This window comes from Hibiscus syriacus, unplaced genomic scaffold (genome assembly GCF_006381635.1).
Source record: "Hibiscus syriacus cultivar Baekdansim isolate YM2019G1 unplaced genomic scaffold, ASM638163v2 tig00110430_pilon, whole genome shotgun sequence".
NCBI classification, from domain to species: domain Eukaryota; kingdom Viridiplantae; phylum Streptophyta; class Magnoliopsida; order Malvales; family Malvaceae; genus Hibiscus; species Hibiscus syriacus.
In genome coordinates, this window is record NW_024062734.1 from 1,018,435 (window position 1) to 1,044,246 (window position 25,812).

A 25,812-nucleotide genomic window follows, 5' to 3' on the forward strand; every position below is an offset into this window, starting at 1 on the left:
CAAAGCAAAAAATAACGCATGAATTCTGTGATTATTTCTTCTCAGGTCACTTCATTAACACTTGAGAAAATAAACAGCAAACTTGGTCGAAGGCAGGAACCTAGATCATCCCAAAATCTATTATTGCCGAATCCACAGAAAAAAACCAAAATAGCATCAGAAAAACTGGAGGGCAGCTAGTTGACAACATCAACGATTAGCTTGCGAGATTTGAGAACAGACCACCTCAACCGCCGGTAATAACCAGCTTGAATCAATGCCGATGACAATACAAATATCCATTTAAATCCCATCTGCATTAGATGACACAAATTTCAGAAATATAAGTTTGTTAAACAAAGGTCGGCTGTTATATGAATCAATCGTTATAATAATACAAACCAGCTTCCTTTCTTCCATTTCGGGTTCCGCAGCCCACGAAAAAAATGTAACCACGTCTTTCCCCATCTACATGATAACGACACGAAAGAGTTATCCGTGTGCCACATAAATGTGCAAAATACAACGGAGGGTTCTCGAACCCACAAGCGATATGTATGAAACAAAAAAAAGTAGACACCAACCTGAGCTTCAGTTGCAGGCGTGCCATCTTCATACTCCATGGCACCATCAATAAGCATTTTAGGCATGGCAATTGTTCCCCCAGGAAAGTACGTGTTATAATGTAACCCGTCTCGAATCTATATAGTTGGGGTATGACAACTTTAGTTACTATTTTCAACCAAAAACATTCATTGGTGACCAAACACAGTTAGCCTAAGAAGGTGTAAATTCATGTCTCATGCAAAAATTAAACGGATTATTGCTGCGCCAGAAAGCCATAACATTTCTCGTTGGAAAGCAGCAGTTAAAATGGACCGAATACGAAGAGCCATAAAATTTCATCCTGCTTCAGAGCACATTCTCTCTTCCCTATCCACTCAATTGCCAAATATCAGGACCTGATCACCCACGGTATCTTTCTACAAAGATATAGAGATCCAGGGTTTGGTGTTTTTAATGTTATGTTTATACAAGATAGCCTAAAGTTGGATACTTCAGTAATATACCCTCCACAATTTCCACATTGATCTAAAAATCAAGGCAAGAGTTACTTTGGTAATGAGACTTAGATCCGGAGGATAAGCTCCTCCATTAGCAAACCTAGCTGCTTGTTCATTTGCATATGGCTGAGGAAAACGATCACTCAGTTTACCAGGACGAGTAAGCATTTCACCCTCATCATTAGGTCCATCAATCACCTCAATCTCAGCTGCCATAGCCTTTGTTTCCTCCTCTGTATATGCAACACCAACCAAATCACGGTATGATATTAGAGACAAAGTGGCAGGACGCACACACTTGTTGGTAAACCTGGTGACCACAACGAATCCTGACCATCCAAAATTAATCTAATATCACAATCACTGTAGTACAAAAAATTAAAAAAATTATATTTTTTTATAAGAATTTAAAACATTTTATTAAAAGCCTTAACCTAATATCATAATTGTAGTAAAAGATTTCAAATAGATTCCTAGAGAAGAGGGAAGAGATGTGTCTTGGGTTAAGGTCGACACATCTGATTCTCACAATAGGAAGGCGTGACTTATTTATGTGGTTTCTCCTTGTGCAGAGAATGAGAAGCAATAGAAGCTAAAGAGGAAGAAACCATCACTAATTTGAAGACTTGATGGTCTTGAACTTAACTGATAGGTTGACAGCCTAGCTCTGGCTATATATACTGGATTGTTAAAATTCACATCTGGATAAACCTTTTAAAGTTTATTCAGTTAAGGAGGGGCATAAAACTCACGAAGCATGGTCGAATGAACTGAGGATGCCACTGTGAGGTCAAGGATAATTTGGAACTTCTAACCCATGTTCAGCCTCATCAGCCGATGCTATTGTTGCAAATCCTAGAAAACCTGAAATACCAGCTCCAAAGAGTAAAAATGTCCTCATACAAGCATATCCTGCATCCTCATTAAATTTCCTTATTGTAAACCATAATAAAGTCGGAACCTGCAAAATAAAATCTATGTTACTTGGAAACGGGTACAAGTGTCAGGTACAAGTATGGCTAATTTTGTCTTAATTTTTCCGTATCTTTTGAGAGTCATCAGAGGATCATAACCTCATAGTCATGTCCAAAAATGTGTCAGACCTGGGACTTCAAGAAAAATGGACTGAGCAACATAGATGAAAATTTCTAGGCGAAATTATATCTTCCATTTAGTTGCAAACCATAATGCACACAAGATTGAATCAATACAGAATCAGAAAGAAGGAACCCTCATATAAACTTAACATTATTATTACTCAGAGGAAAATACATGTAGCTAGATTTTCTAGATTATATAAGAAAATCCAGAAAGAACTATGCAAATCATAGTCTTCATATGTTGCATTCTACAGGTAAGTACAGCTATGCCTATAATATACCATGTTTCTCACACTAATGAGTACGTGGGGCAAATGTTCAACGTGTTCTTCATCTATTTAAAGGGTCATTGGAAGTCATATTCATATGTCCGACATAAGTATCCGGTTCGGATAAGAATACTAAAAATCAGAGCAACACAGACAATGCAAAACATACAAAAGGGGGAAGTATCTTACAGTAGACTGAGACTGAAGTTTCCTCCTTAAAACCTGGTGGATCAATCCTCCAGCCATTTCAGCTAATATTCCTGTAAAATTGGCTGAATCTTAATAAGCAAAACAATCTAAATAACATAACATAAAAAAGCAAGCAGCAGAAGAAATTAAACTGAGAATTCATATGATACATATTCAAATCTCCAAAACGGTTCCCTTTTAAGTGAAAAATTCATTAATTCTCCAAAAAGTGAAAATGTTTGGGGACTTCAAAAAATGGGTTTTGGTAAAATCAAAGGATTGTTGCCAAAACACAAAAAGGGGGACAAATTTTGGATTTTAGCTTTACCAAAAAAACCCAAAGTGAAAAATAGCAGAAACAACACAATGTTTTAGCTGAAGTACAAAAATAAATGAGAACCACCAAAATGTTGAATCCGTGAACTGTAGAGGAAAACAAAGAAAATAAAACTCCAAGATGAGAAGATAGCGAAAGAACTCACTTCAGAAGAGATTAAAAATTGATCAGAGAGATCCCCAAAGGAACCAAAGACGAAAAAAAGGAAAAATAAATAAATAATAAACGAAAAACGCAAAATGGTTAAAGGAAACGGTGACTTCGGTCGTCTGTTCGCCGATCTTCCGAAAATATGCGAAGATACATATTTATTTGGGTTCGATTAATGAAAAATAAATTTGACTTGGTAATGGTTGAATTAATGTCTTATTATGTATATGTTATTTTTAAAATTATTTATAAAAATCATACTTTCCATGTATTATTTATATAAATGATATTTATTTTTATCATATATTGTAAAAATATGTTCTATCATACAAGTAACTAAATGTTTAGTTAAGACCAAATGAACTTGGCAACGAGAGGGTGTCTAGTTAAACATTTGACTTGGCAATAGTTATAAACATTTATTTTTATAAACATGTGACTAAATTTAGTTATAATAAAAATAATTTATAAATGGCTAGTTTTCCATGTCTCTCTATGGGAGGGTGTCCAGTGCAAGTTACCAAGACCAAATGAACTTCTCGTTAGATCATTGGAAGAAAGCTTTCGAGGAGGCCTGTGAAAGACTCTGCCCGGTTCAAGCTGCTTGCATTTACTGTCTAGATTGGTAATGTTTTTTGAGAGGAGTCAATTAATGGAACACAAGCATGACATCTGAAACTAACAGCTTTCTTGTTAGTATATTAACATTTTAATTAGCATAATGTTATTTGTATACGATAAGAGATGTTGCACACACATTGAAGGAAAAAGAAATTATGCAGTTCTGAAAGAGTTAATGTGACTGTTACCTTGCTTCTGACCCTGGTGACTGCTAAATAATTGAACACTTTTCATAATTTTTTTGACCATTGCTTTGTCATTGTATCAGGAGCTATCACCGGTGATGGTTCCTTTGATGATTTTTTTCTTCTAAAATAAATATGTTATAATTCATCCTTTATCATGCATTTAGTTAATGGAGCAATGCGTAGCTAGACTAGATGTGGCTATGTTCAATGCTGTTCTTCGTGATTCTGGTGATGAGGTCCTTTATAAGTCATAACCATTCTGCACTTGTATTTAAGTCTAGGTTGGCCAACTTTCGTTGCTACTTTTCCTCATTGGTTCGGGCCTTTGTCGCTCCAACTCTTCGTTTTTACTGAAATAATCGTGTCCAAGTAACTATAGGTTGACCTTGGTTTCTCTCTGAAGTAAACCAACTCTTGTTTGAGTTTCATTTTTGTGGATGTCAGATTGGAAACTGGTCTCGGTGGTTGACAGACCTCTTTGGTATGGATGATGAGAATGACCAAGATGGCAGTGATGAGCGACAAGACACATCTGTAAGGTCTTTCCATCTCCTTAATGCTTTGAGCGATCTCATGATGCTTCCCAAGGACATGCTTCTGAGCAGACCTATCAGGGAAGAGGTTCGGCTCCCGAACTTTAGTTAGTTAGACACGCTTCAGGGTTGAAATGGTCTTACTCTACTGATTATTCATGCTATTTTCTTTATTTTCAAAGGAATGTCTAACATTTGATCCAACATTGATCAAGAGAGTTCTCGACTACTTTGTCCCGGACGAGTTTTGCCCTGATACGATTGAGGATGTCCTATGCTACTCCGATTCTTCATTTTTGTTTAAGTATCCTTGTATGACACATTTTTTGGACATCAACACAAGAATACGACCTCCCAAAGTCTTTCCAAGTACATGGAGAAACATTTGCACACAAGACTTGAGTAACATAGATTATGTATGTTTGCCGTGTCTTAAAAAGCAAAGAACATCACTCTGAACTTTGAAGATATGAAGAAAACCTCAGCGCTTCTATTTTTCTTCAGGATCCGGCTGAAGCCAGGGAAGGGTTTGTCGCAGATTTTCCGTATGTTGCATCTCCTCCGGTTTATCCGCCAGCTTCAGCATCATCTGTCACTAGCATCATCGGTGAAGTTGGAAGCCAATCTCAGCTGAGAAGAAATGGGTCATCGGTCCTCAGAAAATCATACACAAGCGACGATGAGCTCGATGAATTGAATTCTCCCTTAGCTTCAATCTTCAGCGATGTCTTTCGATTATGACCTGTTCAATCAATGCCTAACTGGATATCGAAGGGAAACGGCTACCAAAATGCTATTAGATATGAACTCCTAAGAGATGTATGGATGAAATCCGAATGATTGTACATTTTATGAGTGTATATATGGTTGACAATGCTTTTGTAGATATATTTTGGTTCCTTTTTAGAGTTGGTGTCTCTGAATATAGAAAAGATTCACATTAGCTTTTAGAACTTTTTATGGTAACAGAGTGACTTCAACTTGAATGATGTATTCATATTGAATATACGATCGATAAACAACATGAGAATTTGAAAATTTCAGGGATGATCTTAACACCCCTCGATCCATCCTTGTATCAGATATCGGTTTACAACACTAATACTTGAAGGACATGGATTATTCAGAGGTTTTGTTTGTTGATGAATTTACCAGAGGTTTGCAAGAGCTTTCAGAGATCAACATATGTTCATCTTCTGGAGATTCATCCATCAATCTCGACAACTTCTCAACGATCTCTCCGGCAACGGGTCTTGAAGAAGGGTCCTCTTCCGTGCAAGCTCTGGCAAGATTTGCCAATGTCAAAGCTGTATCAAACGAGTAATTATCGCCTAACGCACTGTCCATCCACTGCCGTATCTCATCTCCATTTTCCGACACCAAAATGTCCTTGATCTTCTCAGACAGCCAAACATTATTTACCCCCTTCTCTTCTGGTCTGGCTATGGGTGTTTTCCCAGAAAGAATCTCAAGCAAAACCACGCCATAAGCAAAAATGTCGATGGCCGGTGAAACCACACCTTGATGAAGATACTCAGGAGCTAAATAACCAAGGTCCCAAGTGGCTGGATTAGTTGAAACATCTGGACACTCGGTTTCATTTTTGACACAGTTTTCGACCCCGAAATTCGAAATCTTTGCATTGAAATCTTCATCCAGGAAGATGTGTTTGCTCTTGATGTTTCTATGAACGTAGCTTGGATTCATAATCTGGTGCATGTATTGTAATGCCACTGCTACATCAAGAATGATCCTCAACCTTTGCTTCCATGTCAAGAAACAATAACAAGAAGCTATGAACTGGTTCTTCATCGCCAATCCACCATGCAACCAGTCTTTCAACGAACCATTTTTCGCGTATTCGAATACTAAAAACGAATTCGAACCCTCGGTTACACAGGTTCCCAGCAGTCTAATTATGTTCGGATGCTGGTGAGTTGCATCATTCAACAGTTTAATCTCAATATTCGAAACATGTTCTGTTTTTACACACCTTATTGCCATGTTTTTCCCATTGAGACAACCGTGATACACGTTTCCGTCAATCTGATTACTCGGATTGAAATCCTCGGTAGCTTTCATCAGGTCTTCGATGGCATACGACTCGACCATCAGCGTCTTTCGGGACACAAGATGAACATCAAGAGCTTCCCGGGAACCTTCAAAAGAGGTTTTCTTATCACTTGCTGCTGTCCTTACACTGAAACTAAGTTGTTGCAGTTCCATATCTGCATAATTGCTCGAGTTTTGGTTCTTCTTCCTCTTCGATCGGATCATGAAGACAACCGCCGCTGCGAGAGCAACGATAGCTCCGAATACAGCTGCACTTAAAGCAATATAAACTCTAACATCCCACATCCTTGCACTTAAACCAAAAATATTATTATATTTATACATCGCCATAGTTGTCGTTGATTAGCTATCGAAATCGCGTGGGATTATGATTTTTATCCTAGGGTTCGTGGGGTATAAAACGTCGATTTGTAGTCGATCGATCACGATTTCATAGAGGTTTTGATCGTCAGGGGAAGTTGAGGTCTAGTAGGGCTTCGTCAACGGTAAAGGACGATAATCGACGTGGGTTTAGAGGTTGAAGTAAAGATTTTCAAAGGTTTAGGGTTATTTCAAAATTTACGTGTTTTATTTTTAAAAACATATATATATATATTTTAATTTTATATAAAAAAATTAAAATTATCATATTGTGACACTTGTCACCTAACAGAAGAAATTAACGCCGTTGACGACATGGGCATATAAAGTGGTAATTTTTATAACATTAGGAACTTGGATGGTCCAAAAAATATTTTTAATTTTTTAAATATATAAATATGATCCGAATTAAAAAAATAGAAATTGAATAATAATTTAATTTTTTAATAATTATTTAATTAAATTTTAAATTTTAATCGAGCTCATCAACTTTGTGTAACATATGTATATTACATATAAAAATATATAAATGTATTGCATATGATTATAAAATAATGTTTAAATTAAAATTAAATAATATATTACATATATATATATATATTACATATAATTAAATTTAAACAGAAACAAGAACAACTCAACCAAATACTCACTCCTAATGTTGATAATACAAAAAATCTCACATTAGGTAAGAATTGCCTAACTTGGTTTGATCTGGTTCATATGTATTTTTTCTTAGAAACAATTTTACCGATTAAATATTTTATCAGTTTGTAGTTTACCGTTTACAAAACATTAAAATAACATTATTTTTTATAATCGCTATTTACTTTTATTTAATTGCCCTTAATTCTTTTTTCACTTCTAAACAATACAATGATCAGAACAATGTCCCAGTCACCTCCCAATTTTCCTACCGTAAAACTTCTTTTTTCTATTTTTTAAGTATTATTTTTTATATCAGATTATAATTGAAGGAATATATATTTTTTTATCACAAATTCTCTTTTTTTAAGAAAGTAATTATTGATTGATTTCTACTTTGATATTCAAATGTATAAATATTAAAGAATTATAATAATTTTAGAAGGTAACATCTATTTCAACGTTTACATCAATCAACACATATTTACTGTTAAGTGTTAAGAAAATGGTTTAGATAAGCCACAGTTAAATTTAATTATAAATATATATTTTTTAATTGTGTTTTCATAATAATGGTGTTTTTTTTATAGAAAAAATTTAAATTAGGAGTGGCTCCTTAGTCTAGGTCAGAGTATAATTAAAACTCAATTGAAATTTATATAATAATTTACAGATTGTTCACTAAGAGTGACAATGATAAAATTCGAACTTGACCTTACAAACTCAGATTCCTGAGTTTCAACCACTTGTACTAACACTCGTTAGTAATACAGATGTTTTTATTTTATAGTAATTCTATTTTCTCAATAATTTAAAAATAAGTTCATGATGTTGTTAAATACGATTACGATTATAATTACTCTTTTATGCGTTGTGAAGGAAGACAATTCTATAACCTACGGGGAAATTATTCATGGAAACATGATGCGTTTACTAACCTTGAAGTTATATGAGTTAAAAATTACGTACACTTTGAACTAATTCAGTGTGTTAATATAAAATGTTTTATGAATTATGATCATAGTCCGTTCGATTTGTCATGTGTATTATGTCGGCTTATTATATATGTTTTGAGTTAGATTGTAGATAATTTTGTTAAAGTTATTTTTTTTGTTCTTTTATATTCTCTTAGATCATGAGTTATAATAAAGATTCATTAGGAGTATTATCCTTCATTTTTAGTGGATCCTAGTGCTATCTAGAGTGGAGAGGAAATACTAGGAAAGAAGTGGTTGTCAAATGAAAATATCTAAGAAACGACAATTTAATTTAAGGCTAAGTAAAGACACAACTGAAAATGTTAAAAAATTAACATTTTAAGTTGCGCGTAATCTAATTTTTTAACATTTTCAGTTGCGTCTTTCTTTAGTCTTAAATTAAACTACCGTACGACAAAACTACTCTTATTAAGTGAATCTAGAATCCAAAACTTAAAAAAATATAAAAAAATAAAAATAAACAACTTTATCAATAATTTAAATGTACTTTTATGACTATTACTCTTATTTTCACATATAAAACTATAATAATAATAATAAGAATAGAGTGATAGGCGAGTAGTACATTAGAGGTTTAATAAGTTTTCTTTTAAAGGATAGCTTGAAATTTATTTTTTTTGGGTAAATTATAAATTTTATCATTCAACTATCTTTTTAATTTTATTTTGATAATTAAAATTTAAAACTATTCAATTTAATCACTAAACTTTTAAATTACTCGTATTTTAATTATGTTACCATTAAATAATTAAAAGTGTTATGACATGACAACCTACACCAAAATGAAATTGGTTTAGATCCTTACGAAAACCAAATTAGTACAAAATGTCACCATTTTAATTTCATATAAAACCTAATTTTTTTCATTTCCCTTGTTTATTCTTTCTTCTTGCCCTCCTCTCATTTTCTCTCTCAACCTAAAGCAATCCAGTATCTGACCATTGCGCTGGCTACTGTTAGTCACTATCGCTGAAGACCGATGAGTATCAAAATATCCCACCAAATTCGCCTCACCCTTATGAATACGAATCCATTATTCCTTTACTTGGAAAACAACTCAAACTCCACAAATTTAAAGTTGATATCATCTCTTCCGTACGTCGTCATACTCCGATCACCATTTGCATTGATACAAACCAAATGAAAGCTTTTCCTTTTCAATCATTCAGTTTAAACCTCGGGAAACCAAACCAAAAGCCATAGAAACCAAATTAAAACCCGAATAGAATAGCCCTGATTCATGCCCTTTTTCGCCATATGATTGTTGTCTGATTAAGATATGTTAATTTCCATTAGACGCGCCATACTTTAATTGCTAGTATTTACGAAGAGATTTGGATGTATCGGAACTCGAGAATTTTAGGGTTTAAGGTTTTTGATAAAGATTTTGGAGTTTATGATGGTAAAGTCGATCAGGATTTAAGGTTTAAGGATCAAGGTAGTGTGAGGATTTCAGGGCTGAGATGATGAGAGTGAGGTCGGTGAGAGTTTGGGATGGTTGATGAGGTTTAGGGCTAGGACGATGTGGGTGGCCGATGAGAGTTTGGGGCTTGTGGTTGGGATTAGAGTTTATAGATTTAAATTTTATTTTCCTTTTATTTTAAATCTTACTTGACATTAAATATTAATATAAATGTCATATTATAATAAAAATAATAAAATAATTCATGTTATCACAAATTTTATAATTTAATTGACGGAGTGACAAAAACATGAATAATTCAAAAGTTTAGTGATTAAATTAAAAATTTTAAACTTAAAAAATAAAAATAAGAAAATAGCTGAGTGATGAAATTTGTAATTGACCCTTGTTCTTTTTATCTCATTATTATTTTCACATTGAAGACTTCAAGTAGACCTTTACAAAAATTATTAGATATTTCTAACTTATTACGTAGATTGTCTGTCCAGCTCAGTTGGTAGAGCATAAGGCTATTAAATTTGGGGTCGTGGGATCGAGTCTCACAGTGGACAATTCATAATTCGAAGATAAGCTACTCTCAACCTGGTGTTGGGGGCAGCCTATTATACTACCTCCCCTTATCCCATTACATATGAGAATAAGGGTCAGCTAATTTTTTTTTAACTTATCATGTAATCCATTATCACAACTAATAAGATCAATTAGTTTTATTTTTTTAAGATGAATCTCTACATCTTTCAAACATATAAATAAGAAGTGAATAATTATTTTGAGATAGATGAATTTTATTAGCTGGACCGTAAATGATGTGATGAGTTGGGTCATCTAAGCCTTTTACAGAATTTATGCCACTGTTGAGGTAGGAACTGAGATGGATTTTCGCTTCTGACAGAGGCATACGAGTAGAGCTGAAGTGAAGAGATGGCAGTAACAAGAAACAAACCCCCAAAGCTATGAACGGTTAGCCTGCTGGCATTGCTTGCCGAGTCTTGGTTTGTGAAGATTGATTCAGTACTGTTGAACCATTTATTCTCCATCATCTTCAGCTTCCCTTCCTCCCTTAGCCTCAAAATTGCACTTGACAATTCTCGGACAAGTGGGGAACCTTTAGGGAAAGCCTACGATTAATAACATGAAAAATAAATCAGCACCCATTGCTGCAAATCGATGAAACATGAAAATCATGACAGATTAGAGGGATCTTACGAAGCCAAAACCGCCTGTAGTTGCCTTGGATTTTATCATGGTGTAATCAGAAGGGTACTTGGCAAGGAATATTTTAAGGTATGGTATTTCATCAATAATGGCCGACACTCGGCCATTCTTACTTCCCTTTCTTAAAGCATCGGCGTATTCTTCTGGCTTATGGTATGGCTTTATCGTGGGATTTTCGTATGTGGATATGTTAATACCTCTTAAAAGCAAAAGAGCAGCACTGGTGCCTACACCAGCGTCTCTTGAGCTCGATTGAATCTGCTGGACTGTTAACATGGAAGACAAAGTTGCAGTGTAGCTTGCGGTTATTATAAGCACAACAAACACCCATACTATCACCACAAACTTTGACAAGTTGCTCAACTTCTCCTCTGCAGTTTTGAGTAAAAAGTAAAGAAAATTTACAGTTAACTAAATTCATGTATGGGAACGTACAGGCATCAAACAGAAAGGTTATCTAAGTTTAACATGATAGAACTTACGGTGGGCAAATACTAGAGTTGAGAATGAGAACCAAAAGACGGTTCAGATTTGCTCAGATGGTGAGCCTTGGAACTCATCATTGATGCTATGTTCGATAAGCCAAACCGCAATGCCAGTGAATATAAAGAAAGCATTAGTTGTTATCTACAAATCTGCAGAAAGAGGCTTCAGCAAAATCCAGATGTTGTTCTTGTTGATTTTCGGCACTACAACTCCGATGCCTAAATCAGTGAACGGCTGCGTGAAATCGACAAACGGAAATCTGCTGGCAAGGATTGTTATATCCCCCACAACAGCATCAAAATTCTAGTCCATTGATCACAAGAAAGAATATGTAGACATCACATTCAAGTACATGAACGTAAACATGCATATATAAGCTCATAAATTCAAGTTTCTATATGTAGCAGCTGGTTTCTTAACATATGATAAACCTCGTAAGTTGTCGACTTTATTCTGTCGGCATTAACAGATGGGATAAACTCATAATGTACTTCATAATCCAAACTTTTAGTGGCTTCCTTAAACACATCAGCACAGAATCCAGTTACAGTTATTTCATTTGTTTGGGGATCACGAACCACCCTAATCAATTCTTGGAATCCAATCTTTACTGGAACCACAATCCTAAACCTCTTGCTATGTAGAAACAAACCATTTGGAATGCCCTTGGTTCCTCCAGGCCAAATAACACTTACAAGCTTACTAGATGATGTCAAATTGGTTTCAGTATGGTTTTCTTCCTTCATTATTGAGGTAATCCCGTTTTCTAGATTCCAGTAACCAATTGTTCTTTCTCCCCTGAATACATTTACGATCTCGAATTCCCTTTGGATCAGCCTGCCATCGGTAAGTTGAAAGGCACCACCTATGCCTTGGAATCTACTCTGCAACATCTCATTCATAAGTAGGAAACCACTTTGAGATGTAAGGATGGTGGTGAAGTTCATATTCAATCTGGTTTCTTGATGTAGGATATGAGGATGTCCAGTCGCCACTCTTTCTGCTGCTGTTGCAATAGCGTGAACTATATCATAGGTCCACATACCATACACATTTAGTTCCATTTCCTGTAAATTTTGATTTTCATCAAGATTTTTACTCCACCTGATCTCGAATCTGCGAACCGCCTTGGACGCTGGAATGTAAGGTTTGAATCCCACCACCCCCTGCATTGACTCAATGACTGATGGATCCATTGAATTCACGAAATTTGTAATCATAGAAGTCGTGATCCAAGCATACCCTTGACCGACCATTCCAAATTCCAAGCCGTTTGTCGTTTAAGAAAAGTCGAGATGCGAGAATCGGTGATATATGCACCACATAAACACTCGTATGCAAATTCATGAGCATCTTGAGCTGCTCAATGACGTCTCAATCGGTAGACGACGTTAAAAGGGCGATACGAGTATCGGTCTCTTTCGAAAGAAGTGATCAGATAAGGAAGGATTTCTCGTGCAGAATCATTATTCTCATAGATGAGGATAACACTTCACCTGAATTCTTCAACAATGGTAGCAATGCCTTTGGCTTGAGAAGACTCGTCCTTACCGATTCAGTAAGAGTATATTAGAGGACCTTTTCATTAAAAATAAGTAAACTACATCAGATAACAGTGAACTTTAGGTGTTGTATTATTTATACCATTATACTTTTAATTTTATCAATTATACCATTTAACTTTGATTTCCGCTTTAATTATACCACTAGTTCTTTAAATTTTAATGATACGAAGGTGACGTGAACATATATTTCTGTCATTGTGATGACGTGGATTAAAAAATATGTTTCGGCGATGACTACTGATGCTCAAAATGACGTCGTTTTAGGTATTAACTTTAGGGGTGTATCGATTTTGCCATTAAACTTTTAAACAAATTGATTTTTTGGCACTACATTTTTCGGCCGTGGTCGGTAGCCATTCACTGCCCTTCACCGTTTTTCTTTCATGGCAAGATCGGTACAAAAGCGTTTGTATTTCACTCGTCTTTATTCTCCTAAGATTGATTTTTCATGAAACCTACTCAAAATCGATGAAAATATATTTAAAAGTTCTACATATTAATACTCTAATCTCTTCCAATGACCTTCTAATGAGGCTAGTTTTGATGTATGTTATTCTTCTTCTCGAAATAATGCATCTCATCTTTCAAATTTTAGAACAAACACACAAATCCTGCAAATCAATAAAGCTTCCAAACCCCTAAAAATAATATTTTTTATTATTATTCGATTTTGTCGATTTTAAGTAAGTTATGCGAAAAACAAATCATATGAGAAGAAAGACGAGTGAAATGGGAACGTTTTGGTGTCGATTTTGCCATGAAAGATAATTGGTGTTGGATGTTGATTGCTTGCCGACAGCGACTGAAAAAGTACAATGCCAAAATCGATCTATTTAAAAGTTTAGTGCCTAAAACGACATCATTCCAGCATCAATACCAATAACAAAACAACGTCGTTTTGTCAATGCCATCACATTGTTTGGATTTTAACATCCTAGTGACAAAGTTTAAACGGAAATCAAAGTTTAATGATATAGATGGGTAAAATTAAAAAGTTCAACAGTATAAATAATTCAATGCCTTAAATTCAGTTATATCTTTTGTAATTTAACCAAATGGAAATTTAAGGAGAGAATCGCCAATATCAAAAACGAAAACATACCTTGGGATAAAACAAGGAAGGGATCACCATGGGAATCTCTGGTATGCACAACTAATTTTGTCCGGTGGTGATTGTTTCTACGGTAAAGATTGGATATAGCCATTTGTTGACGAAAACGGGTAAAGAAAACGAAAGAACACGAGAATTTTACGAGGTTCGGCAATGTGCTTACGTCCTCGGTGCCTAGGCGGCGCTAGAAGTTTTATTCAATGATATTTTAGGTCTAGGTTACATCTCTATTTATAATAGAAAACCCTGGTACATAAATTACAAAATCAACCCTGTACCGTACCGCGGGGGCTGCGCCCCCCACACCCCCAACCCACATAATTCGTAACCCCACAACGAGACTTTTTATGAGCCATACATAACAAATCTCCACCTTGGCGAATATCCTGCCCCTTGGAAACTTCAATGTGGGTTGGGTTACCTTGCTTCTTTAACAACTCGAAACATTCAACAAGTCCAAGCAATGCTTGAACTTGTCTGTCGTAACTGGCTTGGTGAACATATCAGCGGCATTCTCATCAGTATGTACCTTCTGAAACAAAACCTCTCCAGATGCAACCAACTCTCTGATCTTGTGGAACCTTACATCAATATGTTTAGTTCTAGCACGATACACCTGATTCTTAGCCAAGTGAATAGCACTTTGATTATCACAAAGCAACTGAACTCCACCTTGTTGAACACCCAACTCCTTCACTAAACCAGTAAGCCATAAAGCTTCTTTTGCAGCTTCAGCCGCTGCCATGTATTCAGCTTCAGTTGTAGATAGTGCCACGACAGATTGAACAGTAGACTTCCAGCAAATAGGCCCTCCACCAAGAGTAAACACATACCCTGTCGTAGATATTCTATTATCCAAGTCACCTGCATAATCTGAATCCACATATCCTACAACCAAAGGGTTATCCCGCTGACTCCCAAAAACAATTCCATGTCCCACAGTACCCTTTAAGTACCGAAAGATCCACTTGACTGCTTCCCAATGTTGCTTACCAGGTTTAGACATGTACTTACAAACTTGACTAACAGCATGAGCTAAATCAGGACGAGTACATACCATCGCATACATCAAGCAGCCAACAGCATTAGAATACGGAACCTTTGCCATATCTTCAGCTTCCTTATCTGTCTTGGGGCACTGTTCTGATGAGAGCTTAAAGTGATTCGCCAATGGAGTGCTAACTGGTTTTGCGCTGCTCATCGCAAACCTTTCTAGCATTTTCTCAACATAACCCGTTGAGATAGCCGCAGTTTCCTTGAGTCTCTGTCCCTGCAAATTTCATTCCAAGAATTTTCTTTGCAGCACCTAAATCTTTCATATCAAATTCCTGACTCAATAAAGTTTTCAAACCGATAACATCATCCATGTTCTTCGCAGCAATCAACATATCATCAACATACAGTAATAGAAAAATAAAAGAACCATCATCAAGGCTCTTAACATAGACACAACAATCATACTCACATCGGTTGTAGCCAATCTTGATCATATAGGAGTCAAACCGTTTATACCACTGTCTCGGAGACTGTTTTAACCCGTACAAAGATTTCTTCAATCTGCAAACTAAATGTTCGTTTCCAGGTTGAGTGAAACCTTCAGGTTGCCGCATGTAGATCTGCTCCTCTAAATCACCATGCAAAAAAGCAGTTTTAACATCCATCTGCTCTAAATGCAAATCCCAACTAGCCACCAATGCAAGTACTGCTCGGATTGAAGTGTGCCTGACCACAGGAGAAAAGATTTCATCATAATCAACTCCTTTCTGCTGTGAAAAACCCTTCGCTACCAAACGAGCCTTGAACTTCTCCCCCTCTTTTTCTGTTACTGCTGGTTTCTTCTTATACACCCATTTGCAACCAATCGGCTTCTTACCCTCAGGAAGGGGAACTAACTCCCATGTGCGATTGTGATTCAAAGACTCCATCTCCTCAACCATGGCTGCCATCCACTTGTCGTTTTCCTGACTAGTAACGGCATCATGAAAAGTAATTGGATCATCACTACTAACAGTAAGTGCAAAAGATACCAAGTCTTCAAAACCCAATCTGTTTGGAGGCTTTATATTCGTCCGTCTCACCCTGTCTCTGGCGAGACTATAATCCTGCAAATCATCCGTAGTGGAACCACCAGAAGTCGGTTGAGAAGTTTCTGGTTTCTCAACTGGAAACTGCTCGAAATCTACCACTGTCGTGTCTTGCTTCTGCTGCAACATAGACTGTTCATCAAAAACGACATCTCTACTAATCACAACTTTCTTCGCAACTGGATCCCAGAACTTGAATCCTTTGACACCTTTCTTGTAACCCAGAAAAATACACTCCTTCGATTTTGCATCAAGTTTGGATCTCTCATCAGCAGGTACATGCACATAAGCAGGACAACCAAAAATCCGTAAGTTATCAAAACTAACATCATGACCAGTCCATACCTCTTCTGCAACTTTCCCAGCCAGCGATGCCCTTGGCGATCTGTTGATAAGGTAACACGCCATGTTAACAGCCTCAGCCCAGAAGTGTTTGGGAAGCCCCGCATTCAACCGCAAACATCTGGCTCTTTCATTCAACGACCTGTTCATTCGTTCCGCAACACCATTCTGTTGTGGTGTCTTGCGCACTGTAAAATGCCTCTGAATCCCATGCTCCTTACAGAATTGTAGGAACTGTGAATCTGTGTACTCCGTACCATTGTCAGACCGCAAACACTTGATTTTTCGTCCTGTTTGGTTTTCTACCTCAGCTTTCCACAGCTTGAACTTCTCAAAAACTTCAGATTTCTGTTTCAAAAAATACACCCAAACTTTCCGTGAAAAATCATCAATAAAAGTAACATAGTACCTAGATCCACCCAAAGACGATGTCGTGGAAGGCCCCCATACATCAGAATGCACATAATCAAGAATCCCTTGAGTTGTGTGCTTCGCAGTCTTGAAACGGACTTTAGTCTGTTTACCAAGAACACAATACTTGCAAAAGTCGAGCTTACAGCTTTTGACACCATGCAACAAGTTTCTCTTGTGTAATTCTGCCATACCACGTTCACTAAGATGAGCAAGGCGCATATGCCACAATTTTGTCGTATCATCACAGGACTCAACAGAGTGAACTCCACCTGCAACGGTACTCCCTAACAATCTGTAGATATTCCCTGCAGTCATCTTGCCTTTCATCACAGTCAATGCTCCTTTAACAATCCGAATGGTTTCCCTATCCTCGTCAGCCTTAGGGATAAAACCATTCTTGTGCAAAGTGCCCAAGGAAATCAAATTCTTCTTCAAGTCTGGGATATGTCGAACACCACTCAACGTCCGAACAGAGCCATCGTGCATCTTAATTCTGACATCACCAATACCAACAATATTGCAACATCGATCATCACCCAAATAAACCGAACCAGAATTAACCGGCCTGTATGTCGAAAACCATTCCCTATTTGGCGTGATGTGATAAGAACATCCAGAATCAAGAATCCAAGCATCCGTCAATTGTGTCGTTGAAATAGAAAGCATATCACCCTCACTGCAATCAGAAGTATCATCCTCGACCACGTTCACAGACTTGGATGAGCCATCACGCTTCTCATCGGTCTGCTTTTTCAACTTCGGACAGTCTCGCTTCATATGTCCCGCCTCCTTGCACTTGTAACAGTGAATCGTCTTCTTATCCCTGGATTTGGATCTGGAATTCCGCTTCCCGGACCCTGCCTTCTCTGGCTTCTGTCCACGATCTCGATTACCCTTGACATATAAGCTATCGGCTTGAGAGCTTTCCCCTGCATTCTGCTTCCGCTGGTTGTGAGCCAACAAGGCTGCAGTAATCTCCTCAACATTGATAGTCTATTTCCCATATGTAAGAGTAGTCACCATGTGTTCGTAAGAGGAAGGCAACGAACACAACAGAATCATCGCTCTGTCTTCATCCTCAATTTTCACATCAAGCCGAGCCAGATCAGAAACGATTTGATTGAAGACATTCACGTGTTGCGCCAAATCGTGATCGTCCTGCATCTTCAGCCCATACAACCGCTGCTTCAGATACAGTTTTGTCGTTAAGGATTTGGACATAAACTGACTTTCCAACTTCCTCCAAATTTCGTCTGGAGACGATAGATGCATGACGTGATACATGACCTCGTCCGCCAAGCATAATCGTATGGTTCCTGCCGCTCGCTGCTGCAATTCTTCCCAATCTTCCTCATCCATCGACGCCGGCTTTGTAGGTCGCAAAGCCTTCAAGATCCCTTGTTGCGCCAATAGATCCTTCACCCTCGTTTGCCATAATCCGAAGTTACCCTGACCATCGAATTTCGCGACTTCGAATTTTGCTCCTGACATCTGATACCAATTGTTGACGAAAACGGGTAAAGAAAACGAAAGAACACGAGAATTTTACGAGGTTCGGCAATGTGCTTACGTCCTCGGTGCCTAGGCGGCGCTAGAAGTTTTATTCAATGATATTTTAGGTCTAGGTTACATCTCTATTTATAATAGAAAACCCTGGTACATAAATTACAAAATCAACCCTGTACCGTATCGCGGGGGCTGCGCCCCCAACCCACATAATTCGTAACCCCACAACGAGACCTTTTATGAGCCATACATAACACCATTGAAATGCATCTATCAACCATTTTTCCCGTCCAGGATTGCATATCAAGAACGAACCCAACATCAACATTCCTTTCTATGGCACCGTTAACATTGTCTGACAATGGCTCAAGGTTAAGCAAAGTTATAACAAAAACGAAAGTCCACTTGAAATCAATGGCTTCGATAACCAGTTTCCTGAAACCTTAGTTAATTATTGAACCAAAGAAGAAGAAGAAAAGCTCAGTTAATTTTCTTATTTATTACGGTTAATTTTAACTATTTAATTTTTAATTATTTTAAAAACATGTAAAATTTTAAAAAAAAAAATATGCTGTATATAAAGTTTTGTTCTTTACTTGAGTTATATGAATTATATGTAAAGTTTCATTCTTTACCTCAAATAAATAAAAGAGTTGTATTCTTTTGCTTTTAATTATAACGGCATTGGACATTTTGCATGTGTTTTACTCGACAGAACCTTTTAAGATGGTCACATCATTTTAATTATTGATTTCTTTTTTTTGGAACAACTTATTAAAGTTAGATTATGTTCTTATTTTGAGTATTTCCTCGGTGATAAAAGGAAATGGTAATTTTTTTAAAGATTTTAGGTTCAAGTAGTTACGTCTGTTAAGTATGTGTTGTCAATGATTAAGATAGATTTTAAACAAATATTAATCTTATAACTACCCCAGACTATTAAAAGAAAATTTTGTTTTCATGTGTCGTTATAAAATGGTGACACATTCACCATTTAATTAATCTTTAGCCCATCAAGTGGTTTTAGACTAAATTTTAGTAGTTAAAAGATTATTTATAAAATATTTCTCTCTATGATCGATTTTTTCAAAAACCGATACAAGATGTTCGATGGCAATTTTAAAAGAAGAAGAAGACACGCAACACATGGATTTTTTTAAATTTTTTAATTGTCATGTAACATTTCCATTAAGGGACTAACAAGAATTTACGGTTGAATGATTAAAACCGAACTGATCGATAATGTAAGAGACTAAATTGATCAGACAGAAAACATAAGGACCATCTGTATAATTTACCCTTCAATTTTTGGTGCTTAAGCACCTTTAACTAGCTAATATTTATACGACATTCTCCCATTAAAAAACAACTAGTTCTATTAGCTGTATAAAGAATTAACGTGCACTATGGAAACGTTCATATCAACCAACTAATTTCAACATTCTCTCACTTGTTCCATTAAAAGGAATTCACAGGTCAAACTTTCCATGAAAGTCCACATTTGCCAAGCACTTTGTTTCATTATTTGGACGTGTGCGTGCTAATTACTAGTATACATAAATTAATTATGATTTGACTTTTTATTTTATAAATTTAGAAGATGAAATATCAAAAAAATTATAATGATTTTAATTTTTATATTATATTTTAGTTTAATATTTAATCTTTATACGTAAATTTAACATGATTTAATCTTCCATGTTTATAATATCATTAATTATTCTATATAATTAATTGATCGAAATAAATAATTTATTAGCAAGCGAGAAAAAAAATCTAACAATGATCAAATATTGGTACATAATTTCTTATAAATACTCCATCTAAATAATATTTCAAAAAAAAATACTCCATCTAAATAATTACGCATGCATTGTGTTTATGAGAATTTGGCCTCTGGGCTTAGGGATTTACAAGAAATTCATCTTAAAGTTCTCAATAGATTCAAATATCGATGAACAATATATGCTTATAGAGGACCTAATTTGCAGGTGAAAACATGTGAGACACTGAATATTTTAACTTGGATCGAAAAAAAAGGGGCTTTGGGACATATTTTATCCATTAGCCGACACATCAAAGATTCGTTTTGTCGAGAACCAATGGATGTCTCTCACATGCGCTGGAATTGACGTAAAAAGCTCATCTGGATCCAAGATAAAATGCATTAGTCCATTTCAGATGCAGAGTTAGTAATCAAATTGTGACATTTTTATTTTGAGGCAAGGGCGTCATAATGGATGCAGGATACGTGAACTATTCAACATGGTCATTGATGATTAGCCTTATTTCTTCAACCAACCTAAGCTACCACTAATACTATGAGTTATTGATTGAAGGAGGCCTCCTGATCTTAGTAGCTTGCTCGAAGGCATAAGCTATCTCGATCAGGGTTGGCTCAGAGCCCTTCAATCCTCCGAAACAAAGGCCGAACGGCACCCCTTGGCTATCGTATCCGGCAGGGACTATAATACCTGGGTATTGACCCGTTGCAAGCAATGATGAAGCTGATGAAAACGGTGATAACAAGGCATCTAGCTTGTTTTCCTTCATTAATTTCTGGAAACCATCTCTGGACATTTTTGCTAATCTTAGTATGGCTGCCTTCTCTTTTTTGCCCATGCCATTCGTTGCTTCTGCATCAAGGAAATACTCTTGGCCATATTCCTTGGTTTTTTCCTGTATCATCCGCAAAACCCAAGCATCAAATATTTTCGCATGCTCAAATGATCGGACTTTCATGTCCATTCAATATGTAAGTTGAAATACTCACCAGTTTTGAAAATTTGTTGTTGAAAGCAAGGAGATCTCTCAAGGATCGTACTGGAGATGCCACAAGTTCTTTTAGGTAAGAATTTATGGCCAATTTGAACTCAGCTGTCATTGCTAGAGTTTCATAATTAGTGTCGGTGTTATATACACCCAAATACTTGGATGCATTCACGTTTTCTACCAAAACTGCACCTCTTTGCCTTAGAGTGGTGAAATGACGCTCGAAAGCTTTAGCATAAACAGATCCATCGCCAACATTGAAGAATTCATTCCTGAATAAGCCTAATCTTTTCCCTTTTAGACCATCAATCTTTAGAAATTGCTTGTAGCCACCTCGTGGAATGTACTTTGATGCTTCAACGGTTGCATTGTCATTAGAATCTGAGCCTGCAATAGCATCCAGGACGTACACAGCATCGGCCACTGTTCTACACATGGGCCTGTTTCCATTCAACACAACATGAGACAGTTTTATTACAGCTAACGTTTTCTTGATCAACTTGATTAATAAGCACATTACCCGACGGTGTCCTGTCTGGGAGTGATGGGGATGACTCCAGCTCGGCTGGTGAGACCAACAGTGGGTTTGATGCCAACAATGGCGTTATTGTTAGATGGGCAGAGGATTGAGCCATCAGTCTCGGTCCCAAGTGTTACTGCTGCCAGATTTGCGGCTACTGCTATGGCTGATCCACTACTCGACCCGCATGGATCTTGTGAAATATTATAAGGATTCTGCATAACAAAAAAGTGTTACACCATTCATTTGTATGAAAAAATGTTAGCCTTTTATTTTATAACTGACCTTTCCCTGGCCAGTCCGAGCACACCAGCCACTGGGTGTAAAATAGCCTCTGAAATGAGCCCACTCACTCAAGCTAGCCTTTCCGAGAATTATAGCCCCGGCTTTCCTCAATTTCGTTACGACGCCTGCATCTCGAGGAACGATGGATCTTAGCAGCGCAAGTGAACCGGCGGTTGTGTTCATTTTATCCTTGGTTGCGATGTTGTCCTTAAGAAGAACAGGGATTCCATGCAGGCCACCCAGTGACCCTGCTGCTTTAGCCTTTCGTTCCCTGTCGGCCTTATCGGCTTGAGACCGAGCATCGGGGTTAACCTCGACGACCGCTTTAAGGAGCGGGTTGAGTCTATGGATTTCCCCGATGTAAAACTCAACGAGTTGCCTCGAGGTGAGTTGGTTTCTCTGAAAAGCGAGTTGGAGATCCTGCACAGTTGCTTCTTTGATCGAGAATGATGACACCAAGGGTTGAAGAAACAGAAACATCGATGTTAAAAACAGGGGAAAGCATAGTGGAGATGATTTCGTTGACGCCATTGAATCAGAGTTTCTCAAGCCAATGGAGGCTGGCAAAAGTATAAATTGGAAAATTGGGATTTGTTAAAAGTAAAATTGGACTTCTCTAATAATTGAAATGACAGAAACCAAGATATCCACTCAGATGGGAGCAGAAGCTTGATGGGAGACCATGGAAAGTCATTGTTCATATACTCGTCATAAGTCGATGCTTTTATCTTATTATATACATACTTGATCAAATTTTTGTATTAGTCCTTATATTATGTGTAAGTTATGAATTCAGTTTCTATTTTTATTTTTACTCCACATACCTTTTGTATTGGGACAATTTATGAATTATAACAACATTCATAAATTTATGAATTCCCTAATTATTTTTTAAATTCCGTGTTTTTAAATTAAAAAAAACGTTCATATATTCATCCACTAATCCCTTTCAATCGAAAAAAAAACTTCATTTAAAAAGACAATGATAAAGCGGGTTGAGAAAATACTGTAAAAAACTATTATCGAGATTTCCTAGAGTTTTGCCGTTACCGAGATTATAAAATGTTTAGAAAAGACGTCGTTTTTAACAGCATTAAAAGCATGTATAATTTAAAACTTAAAGTACTAAAGTGAATGAAATTGTTAAATTTAAGAACTGAATATTACTTTATTCCTATTCTCTTTCGTCTACAATGGCTGGCTGGGTGGGACCAGTTTAAAGAGATGTAATTTGTTGACCAGTGATCACTGCTCTCAAGTACTTCGTTTTCAAAACGTGGTACACTCTTTCTTTTCTTATTTTAATGGTTTCCTTTAGAAAAACACTAATCTGAAAATTAAAGAAAAAGCGAGAAAATTAATTATTTCAGAATAAATACCTTTATTTCATACTTTCCATAGATCAAATATATTTATTTGATTTGTTTTGATAATATACAAAACTGTTAATGCTAAAGTCTAATTATAAAGTATATTCAAATTTATCAAATGATGGGAGAAATTTTTATTCTTTCTAAATTTTGAACAGTTACGTTTATAGGATGTACACATTATCATTATTAATAAGTTAATTTTTTTAAATATATGTTATATTGTAATTATTATGTACTATTAAAATAATTATAAAGTATATTCGATATTATAGATATAATTTTTTGTTTTGGTATTGATACAATTCGTGGATTATATTTATCAACTTTACAAAGGAGAAACCTTCCCAGTTAAGGGGATAATTATCCTTGTATCCACACCCATGTTTCTTTTCTTTTATTTTTATTTCTATACACACCTAATAAATTATATCATTTAATCTATATATAATTTAGTTTTGTTAATTTATTTATAAATATAATATGAATATTTTCAATAATTGTTTAAAATAAATATTTTATATACTTTTTAAATTTTACTCAAATTTAAGATTGTTAGATGAATTAAAATAGACGATTGAGATTAAAAATAGGAAATTAGAAGATATTCACTGGAAAAACAAAGAATTAATCTCAAGTTTTTATTTTCACTGATAATATCAACAGTCTATTTTAACTCAGTGGTACTAAATCTGTGTTAAACTATATATATATATATATATATATATATATATATATATATATATATATATATATATATATATATATATATATATATATATATATATATATATATATATATGGATATGATCCTATTATACAATGTAAAACTAAAATAGTTTTACACAAATTTAAAATCGTTAAATGAATTAAAGTAGATGATTGAGTTTAAGAGATGAACTTTAAAAACAATACTTGATTTCATAAATCTGGGTAATCTTTATAAACCGCAACATGAACTTAAAAATTAATATATTGATTTCATATATATGACCAACGGAAACCCAATTTGGTAGTCTCTTTTAGTGTTTAGATTTACTTGGAATTCGAAGCGTACTTTTTTTTAGGCATTCAGAGGTAGGTTCAAATATACTTTCAAGTCTTCCACCATCTATGCCTACATTTCATTTCTTTTCATGAAAATGATGATTTCAGTTGGGATTTTTTTTCAATGGAAGTTCAGGCATAACATTACGAGCGTTGGTGGTGACGATGACGGTGGCAATAATCGGAGGTGGGATTAGAGGGCTGGTTTCTGCCTATGTTCTGGTCGAAGCTGGCATAAACGTGGTGGTTTACGAGAAAGAAGAACGATTAGGCGGCCATGCCAAGACTCTCAACTTCACTGCTGTTGATTTAGACCTTGGCTTCTTGTTTCTCAATCCAGTAAGGCTTCTATCTTTCTTTTTTATTTTTTAAAATAATTATAATATCTAAAATTTATTTTATATTAATCTTAAAATATTTATAATATTTTTCTGTTTATCATAGACCTTCTTGTTTCTCTAATTTTCTCTTCGGTTACGTGTACTTACTACATATTTCCAAAAAGAAAAAAATGCATAAATTCGAATGTAATCTTAATTAAATACTTATGTTTGGTTTTGATTAAAAAACTTGATACTTGGATCAAATTTGGTAACTGGATCATGGGTTTAGGATAGGAATTTCAAAGAGGGGAAGAGAAACGAGGGAGAGGGTGGGAGATTTTTTCTTTTTAAATATAACAATTTTATTTTTTAATTTTTTTAAAAAAAATTATCATAATACAACGTACATCACTTAACGAACTTTTTTAACACATATATTAAATGAACTAAATATTAATTTTTTTTAATTGTTAGGTGTGTCCTTGTTCCCTTATTGGTCTTGGTTTGAGTCTCATTTTCGTTCTTATTTTATTGTGTTTTCATCTATAAGATGCAATTTAATATATATATATATATATATTGTCAATCATAAATTATTAAATGACTTAACTAGAACTTGAAATTTTTTTAATCGGAGATAAGTATAAAATAATATTAGTTCAAAGATAACTCTCAACCGTTTGACGTTAAACGCTCACACCCTTGACATTTATGATGGTTGAACTCGAAACCTAAAAAATTAACAATAATTTCTTTGCCATTACTTAGTTCGTACAACCAACTTAAATATTAAACTAATATAAAAAAGTTTAATAAATTTATACTCTAAATAATTAACTATCT

At 35.5% G+C, this 25,812-nt stretch overlaps 4 protein-coding genes and 2 pseudogenes across 4 annotated transcripts; 1 reads left to right on the top strand and 5 right to left on the bottom strand.

The window, feature by feature from the left end:
• LOC120125223 lies at nucleotides 1-3,219 on the bottom strand (annotated as a pseudogene).
• Nucleotides 3,220-3,573: 354 nt separating this feature from the next.
• On the top strand, nucleotides 3,574-5,315 carry LOC120125315 (annotated as a pseudogene).
• Nucleotides 5,316-5,549: 234 nt separating this feature from the next.
• Nucleotides 5,550-6,833, bottom strand: LOC120125316 (protein LYK2-like). Its single transcript, XM_039143770.1, has one exon. The coding sequence runs from the start codon at nucleotides 6,831-6,833 to the stop codon at nucleotides 5,550-5,552; it is 1,284 nt and encodes a 427-aa protein (XP_038999701.1).
• A 3,917-nt stretch (nucleotides 6,834-10,750) lies between these two features.
• Nucleotides 10,751-11,955, bottom strand: LOC120125317 (glutamate receptor 1.4-like). The gene is made up of 3 exons (XM_039143771.1): nucleotides 11,627-11,955; nucleotides 11,136-11,515; nucleotides 10,751-11,047 (listed from the first exon to the last, which is right to left on the bottom strand). Exons 2-3 carry the CDS (start codon nucleotides 11,418-11,420, stop codon nucleotides 10,751-10,753), a joined length of 582 nt encoding a protein of 193 aa, XP_038999702.1. The 5' UTR covers nucleotides 11,421-11,515; nucleotides 11,627-11,955.
• On the bottom strand, nucleotides 11,772-12,886 carry LOC120125318 (glutamate receptor 2.2-like). The gene is made up of 2 exons (XM_039143772.1): nucleotides 12,062-12,886; nucleotides 11,772-11,933 (listed from the first exon to the last, which is right to left on the bottom strand). Exons 1-2 carry the CDS (start codon nucleotides 12,884-12,886, stop codon nucleotides 11,772-11,774), a joined length of 987 nt encoding a protein of 328 aa, XP_038999703.1.
• A 7,951-nt stretch (nucleotides 12,887-20,837) lies between these two features.
• LOC120125487 (probable amidase At4g34880) lies at nucleotides 20,838-22,788 on the bottom strand. The gene is made up of 4 exons (XM_039143922.1): nucleotides 22,230-22,788; nucleotides 21,945-22,159; nucleotides 21,426-21,864; nucleotides 20,838-21,331 (listed from the first exon to the last, which is right to left on the bottom strand). Exons 1-4 carry the CDS (start codon nucleotides 22,758-22,760, stop codon nucleotides 20,972-20,974), a joined length of 1,545 nt encoding a protein of 514 aa, XP_038999853.1. The 5' UTR covers nucleotides 22,761-22,788; the 3' UTR covers nucleotides 20,838-20,971.
• Nucleotides 22,789-25,812: the final 3,024 nt, after the last annotated feature.